General features: G+C 50.2%; 2 protein-coding genes across 2 annotated transcripts in view; one reads left to right on the top strand and one right to left on the bottom strand.

Annotated features, from left to right (window-relative positions):
- Positions 1–1744: 1744 nt before the first annotated feature.
- Positions 1745–3583, top strand: Med11 (mediator complex subunit 11). Its single transcript, XM_005349688.3, has 3 exons — positions 1745–1882; positions 2023–2153; positions 3145–3583. The coding sequence occupies exons 1-3, from the start codon at positions 1798–1800 to the stop codon at positions 3280–3282; spliced, it is 354 nt and encodes a 117-aa protein (XP_005349745.1). The 5' UTR covers positions 1745–1797; the 3' UTR covers positions 3283–3583.
- Positions 3584–5521: 1938 nt separating this feature from the next.
- Positions 5522–6921, bottom strand: part of Cxcl16 (C-X-C motif chemokine ligand 16) — a 3982-nt gene continuing 2582 nt past the window's right edge. Inside the window, exons 4-5 of the mRNA XM_005349687.3 lie at positions 6137–6574; positions 5522–5933 (exon numbers count right to left, since the gene is read on the bottom strand). Of these exons, the coding sequence (XP_005349744.1) occupies positions 5893–5933; positions 6137–6574 (479 nt within the window). The 3' untranslated portion in view covers positions 5522–5892. The remainder of the gene's footprint in view (positions 5934–6136; positions 6575–6921) is intronic.

Raw genomic sequence — 6921 nt, 5'->3', positions numbered from 1 at the left:
ATCGCTAAGGAAGTTGAGCATGACCTTAGATGTCTTTTGGCCATTTGAACTTCTTCTGTTGAGAATTCTCTGTTCAGCTCATTGCCCCATTTTATAATTGGGTTGATTAGCCTTTTACGGTCTAGTTTCCTCAAGCCTTCTTTGTAGCATCCTAGAATGCATCTCTTAGCTTCTGAGTCTTTTCCTGATCTCCCTATTTCAGCTTCATGTCACACCTCATCACCACCAATAACATTCTGCTCACTCCACAGAAACGGAACTTCTTACTGGACTCTAACCGTACCAGGCCTTTCACAGTCCCATCTCTTGGAGTATACTGTCCCCTTTCCCACTACAACCTCCTATCCACCTCAACAGCCCTTTAGAATTCACTTCAAAAACCACCTCCTCCAAAAATCCTTTTTCTGGTTCTGAAGGAAAAGCTCAGTGGTTTAGGGCACTGACTGATCTTTCAGAGGACCCTGGTTCGATTCCCAGCACCCACATGGTGGTTCAGACCTGTCAATTACTCTGGTTCTAGAGAATCTATGCTTTCTCTGATTTCCATGGATAATGCATGCACATGGTGAACAGACATACATGCAGGCAAAACACCCATATTCATAAATAAATAAATATATATATATTTTAAAAAAAGCTTTGCACCTGCGCTAACAAAACACTGGAATGAGAGAACATCTCGTTTGCCTTTCTTTCCCTAGAGCCTAGCGCCTAATTGGCAATCAGAGATAGAAAGGAGGCAGGAAGGAGCCAGGACCTGAGAACCAGCTGGGCTCGGGATCAGGATGAAGCCTTAGGGAGAATAGCTTACACTTCAAGTCAAGCTTTCCTTGGGAGAGGCTGGCCAGCAAAAAGTCCATGACTACACAGTATGGAGGAACACACTAGAATTTCCACCATCCTCACCTGGCACAGGACCAATGCTTAATCTTATGAACTCAGTAAGTTCTCCAGTGTCAATTAAATCTGACAGATCTGAACGGCTTTGGTCACAGGCTGTTTTAGTGGTGGCTCACACCTTTAATCCAAGCGTTAGGGAGGCAGAAGCATTGTTATTCAACTTGCGGGGAGGGGTGGACGGGCGGGTGAGGAGGGATGTGCAAAACATGTGCTTAAATCATGTCTAGGCACAATACGCCAATTAAAAGAGCCAAATTAAGAGTGGAAAGCCGAGAAAGGAAACTTACTTAACGTGGCAAACTGGGGAAGAGGGACAAAGAGACCCCTCAAGTCAGCCTGAGGGTTCTGACATAACCTCGGCGTTTAGAGGACCAAGGATGTCTACTTCTAAGCAATCCCAGTCACATCCGCCACTGCCTCACCATTGTCTGGGCTAATTCCGTAGAGTGATCTGCAAGGTGTTAGAACTGTGTGAAATCTTTCTGGAAGTCAAGTCCTCCGCTCTGGCTGATGCTCTTTCCTTCTCCTAGCATGAGATTCCTAGGAAAACACCCATTTCTTTGGAGTCCATTGTTTGAAGTCTGATAGAATTAAGAGACACAAGTGTCTCTTTAGAATATCTTCATCTCTGTGAGTTCCAGGTCAGCCAGGTCTACAGTGAGACCCTCTCAGAGAACAAAAAAGCCAATACCGCCTCTTCCCACCCGCGATCCAGCCTGGCACCAGAGCCCCGCTAGTCTAGACCAGGTGGACCCGGAAGGGCGAGGCCGCACTGAGCATCTTGGGAATTGTAGTGTTCGCTACAGTGGTCTCTGCGCAGACGCACACTAGCAGGCATTTCCGGGCCTTGGTTGAACACCTCGGAAAAGGCGGCCTGTGGGACTTTCCACAGGAACCATGGCTACCTACAGCCTGGCGAACGAGCGGCTGCGCGCCCTGGAGGACATCGAGCGCGAAATCGGCGCCATTCTCCAGAACGCAGGTTCGGGGAGTGAGGAGCGGAGCTGAGAGCCCGAAGGCCAGCCGGGACTCCGCGCGCGGTGTGGGCGGGACCTGGGTGCTAGTCCTGGGCGGGGCGACGTCTCCAGCTCAGTCGAACGCCGCCCTCTCCCCGCCCTGCAGGAACGGCGATCCTGGAACTGTCCAAGGAGAAAACGAACGAGCGGCTTCTAGACCGGCAGGCGGCAGCCTTCACCGCTTCTGTGCAGCACGTGGAGGCGGAGCTGTCGGCTCAGATCCGCTACCTAACCCAGGTGGGTGTGTTTAGAAGGTGCTGGGCGGGGACCCCAGCGCTCCACCTCCGCCCTAGCCTTAGGGATTCCCTGAGTTTTAGCTGGATAAGACTGCCTCTCACAAATAAATAAAAAGACTGCCTCTTAAGGAGGGGGTAGGAATTGGGATTGGTATGTAAAATGAAAAAAGATTGCCTCTTATGCCGGCTTAGGCATTTTCATTTCAGGGCTGGTTTAGTTCTCTAAAAGCTAGGGATTTGAAGTGTCAGCCAGGTGGTGGTGGCGCACGCCTTCGATCCTAGCACTTGGGAGGCAGAGGCAAGCGGATCTCTGTGAGTTTGAGGCCAGTCTGGTCTATAGAGCGAGTTCCGGAACAGCTAGGATTGTTACACAGAGAAACCCTGTCTCGAAAAACAAAACAAAACAAAGTGCCAAGGGTGTATAAACAGTATCTAGCCAGACAAGGTGGTTTAGGCCTGTCATCTCAGCTACTCACGAGGCTGAGGTCTGAGGATCACAAGTTCAAAACTTGTCTGGGCAGTTTAGACCCAGTAGATAAAAAAGAGGGCTGGGCTCCACAGTAGGGTACTTGCCTACCATACAGGAGGCCCCAGTACGGAACAAAAAAAATAAAACTGAAGCCACTGAACTTTGTACCCAGAAACTTAGCCTGCTGTTGTGTGAGAGGCCCCATATGCTTGGGGACCAAGTACAGGGACTCCTAGGCACTAGGCGGCTTCCAAAGCCCTTACTCTAGCCACCCTATTTACTAACATTTGCGGTGTGCTGGGCACTCTGCAGTGTCTTATCCTCCAACTCTGGGAAGTGCTAACTGTCGTCTGTATCTCACAGATGAGGTTCACAGAGGTTATGTCGTTTGCCTTAGATCACTGAGCTACCACACGCTAGAGTAGGTTAAACTCAGGTAAGAAATGGGCTCAGACACCTGAAGCCTGCTTGTGGGGTGGTCAAGAGAGGCAGGGCTCCTCTGATCCGTGTAACTGTTCTGTAGGTGGCCACAGGGCAGCCCCACGAGGGCTCCAGCTACTCCTCCAGGAAGGATTGCCAAATGGCGCTAAAGAGAGTGGACTATGCCCGCCTCAAGATCAGCGATGTGGCGCGAACCTGTGAGCAGATGCTGGAGAGCTAAGTCAGGATGGTGCAGTGTGACCTGCACCTGGGACAGAGCCCAGAGACCGGTAGGATGGGAGCAGAGCGATACATACATGCCCTATTGGTCAGGGCAGACGAGGACCATGGGGCACAAAGTAGAACTGGAGACTCTAAAGCCCAAGTCTGCCCACAGACCTGTCCTGGCTCCTCCAGCAAGATGGCCCTGCTTTCCATTATGCAAGCTCAGACAGGGATCAGAGACGACTGCCAAACCCACTTCCTCATGCACACCCTGCCCTTGAGTTCCAGAAGACTTGGCCCAATAAAAATATTTTTTTAAGATTTACAAGTATGATTATTTTTTTCTCATGTCTGTACACCACGTATATGCAGTACCTGTGGAAGCCAGAAGAGGGCGTTGACTCCCCTTGGAAATGGAGTTACAGATGGTAGTTAGCCAATGTGGGTACTGGGAATTGAACCTGGACCCTCTAGAAGAGCAGTCAGCACTCCTAACCACTGAGCACTCTCTCCAGCTCCCCAGTAAAAGTATTCTCAGCGGGTGGTGGTGGCACATGGCTTTAATCCCAGCACTCGGGATAAAAGGCAGGTGGATCTCTGTGAGTTTGAGGCCAGCCTGGTCTACAAAGCGAGTCTCATAAGCAGGCATGGTGGCTCACATGTGTAATCCCAGCACTTGGGAAGGGGAGGTAGTGCTGCAGTTTGAGATCCGTCTGGGCTAAGTACATAGCAAGACCCTTCCTCAAAAAGAGAAATTATGGAGCCCGGTGGTGATGCACAGCTTTAATCCCAGCCCTTGGGAGGCAGAGACAGGTGGATTTCTGTGAGTTCAAGATCTATGGAGCAAGTTCCAGGACAGGCTCCAAAGCTGCAGAGACATACTGTCTTGAAAAACAACAATAAAAACCAAACCAAACAAAAGATAAGTTATGTTCCTCGTTGGAAAAAAACAAAACAGGAACTGTTATAATAAAAACTGTAACTTTTCTGTGAGGTCAGGCTCTCTCTCTGGGGTAAATATGAGTGAGCCTAGAGATGGAGGAAGTGAGTCCAGCCCGCCCAGAATCAGCGCGGGATCAGCACGGTGGCTGCTGATGAGGGAGAGCGAGACAGCCTAGACTTTCGGTGTGGGACTGGCGAAGAGCTGAGCCGTGGAGGGGAACCTGTGGCCTGAGGGTACCAGCAGCACTTCTCGGACGGAGACTGACGCCAGCATCTGCCGAAGTCAATACTTCTAAATAAAGAGTTGTTTAGACTTATGTGTAATGGTTTACCTTTATGTGTGTGTATATGAATATATGTGTGTGTGCGTGTGTATAAAATGTTCCTGTGGAGGTCCCAGGAGGGTTGTCAGGTCCCCAGGTCCTGGAGTTCCACGTGATTGTGAGCACCACACGAGTCCTCTGCAAGAACAATCGCTCTAAACTGTTAAGTTCTCCCTCCAGCCCTCAGCCACTAAATTCTAAAGCATTTTTTTCTATAGTTAAAACCATAGATTTTTCTAGTTTATTGTTACACAATGTAAAAAGCAGACATTTTAAAAAATTAATTTATTGGTGGCAGGAGGGTTGAACTTCGAACTTTACGCATGCTAGACAGGCACTCTACCTAGGGCCACGCCTCTAGACCACGTGGTTTAGAGTATTACATTTTATTAGCAGCAGGGGGAGGACCAGGGCCAGTGGGGCTGCTCATGTTATTAATCATTAAGAGTGATGCACACCTTATTCCCAGCACTCGAGAGGCAGAGGCAGGTGGATCCCTGTGAGTTTGAGACCACGCCTGGTCTATAGAGTGAGTTCCAGGACAGCCAGAGCTGTTAAACAGAGAAACCCTGTCTCAAGAAAACCAAGCCAAAGCCAGGTGGCGGTTAGGCACGCCTTTAATCCTAGCAATCTGGAGGCAGAAGCAAGCAGATCTCTGTGAGTTCAAGGCCTGGTCTACAAGAGCTAGTTCCAGGACGACTAGGGCTGTTACACAAAGGAAAATCTTGTCTCAAAAAACTCCAGAAAAACAAATAAAACATTTCCCAAGGGCCAGGTGAAGTTCTTTAATCCCAACACTTCAGAGGCAGGCAGATCTTTCTGAGTTCTAGGACAGCCAGTGCAGAATAGTGAAATACTGTCTCAAAAAAAAAAAAGTGTTGGGGCTGGAGAGATGGCTCAGCGGTTAAGAGCACTGACTGCTCTTCCAGAGGACCTGGGTTCAATTCCCAGCACCCACATGGCAGCTCTCAAGTGTCTGAAAATGCAGTTCCACGAGATCTGACACCTTCACACCAATGCACATAAAGGTAAATCATTAAAAAAAGTGTTTAGCAAGTGTGTAATCCAGCACTATGGAAGTGGAGGCAGGAGATTCAGTAGTCATCCTCAGTCACATAGGGAATTTGAGGCCGACTTGGACTGAGTAAGATCCTCCCTAAGCAAAACAAAGTTCTAACTGCGTTATGTACAGCAGTAAATTAGGGCAGATGTGGTGTATGTCTGCAGGGAGAGGCAGAGAATCAACAGCTCAAAGCTACCCAGGTTTATGACGTGAAAGAACGAGCGAAGGTCCAGTTCACTGACGGAGCCCAGCCTGCCATCTCTCTCCCGCGTCTTCTCTCCAAAGCCCCAGTCCTGCTTCAGGCACTAGAGTTCACAAGTGTATAATGGAGCTGCAGATCTAGAGAGGAGAAAGAAAGTGGTGGGTGAGCTGGGAGATGAAGGAGAACTGAGGGGAGTCAAGACTCCCAGATGTTAGTCAACCCTAAGACCCTCATGGCCCCTGGTGCCGATGGCCTTACTGTCTGCCTCTGTTACCCGCTACCAGGGCAGAACCCTTACCAGGACGCCTCTAGGGCCCTGGAGGTGAGGAGTCTCTTTTACCTGCGTCTCTCCGCTGCCTGTCTCTCCTGCTGCACAGCACGTAGGCCATGGCTGCCGTGAGAAGGAAAACGATGGCCAGGAGGGACAGCACTGGCACCAAGGCTGCTTTGCCAGCTGAAGCTCCTGGTTTTCCTTCTTGCTGTTTGTCCTCTTGGTGGTTTTTATTTGCTTCAGCCTCCAGTCTAGCTTCCGGGTCAAAGCCTGAGGTGAGAGCAGTGCCTTCATAGCCTGAGGTGAGAGTGCTCGTCTCACTGTGGTGGGTGGCCCCTTTGTTCAAAGACAGTGCTCCAGATGGGAAAGTGGACTGCTGGGTACTCTGCATCTGTGCAGGGGTGCTTGTGGCTGGAGGTGTCCCCTTGGTGGCCACAGGGATCTGGGTATTAGTGTGAGGCAGATGCTCCTGGTGGTGCAGGCTCTTCCCATGGCCATTTCCACACTCTGGAGAGAAAACAAACACAGGATCAGGCTGCTGGAACAGCTGGAGTCTTCCTCACTCATCTTCATGGCAAGGCCATTGTACACATACACACACCACTACCACCACCACCACCATCACCACCACCACCATCACCACTATTACCACCACTACTACCACCATCACCATCACCATCACCACCATCACCACCACCATCACCACCATCACCACCACTACTACCACCATCACCACCATCACCACCACTACTACCACCATCACCACCACCACCACCATCACCACCATCACCACCACTACTACCACCATCACCACCACCATCACCACCACCACCACCACCATCACCACCACCACC

Source organism: Microtus ochrogaster, chromosome 7 (assembly GCF_000317375.1).
Source record: "Microtus ochrogaster isolate Prairie Vole_2 chromosome 7, MicOch1.0, whole genome shotgun sequence".
Taxonomy (NCBI): Eukaryota; Metazoa; Chordata; class Mammalia; order Rodentia; family Cricetidae; genus Microtus; species Microtus ochrogaster.
Note: the sequence above shows the minus strand (reverse complement) of the source record. Positions and strands in the feature narration are given on the sequence as shown.

Coding starts and splice junctions, on each gene's coding strand:
- Med11 (XM_005349688.3), top strand. CDS start 1,798: ATGGCTACCTACAGCCTGGCGAACGAGCGGCTGCGCGCCCTGGAGGAC. Junction 1,883..2,022: donor CGCCATTCTCCAGAACGCAG/GTTCGGGGAGTG, acceptor CCCGCCCTGCAG/GAACGGCGATCCTGGAACTG. Junction 2,154..3,144: donor AGATCCGCTACCTAACCCAG/GTGGGTGTGTTT, acceptor ACTGTTCTGTAG/GTGGCCACAGGGCAGCCCCA.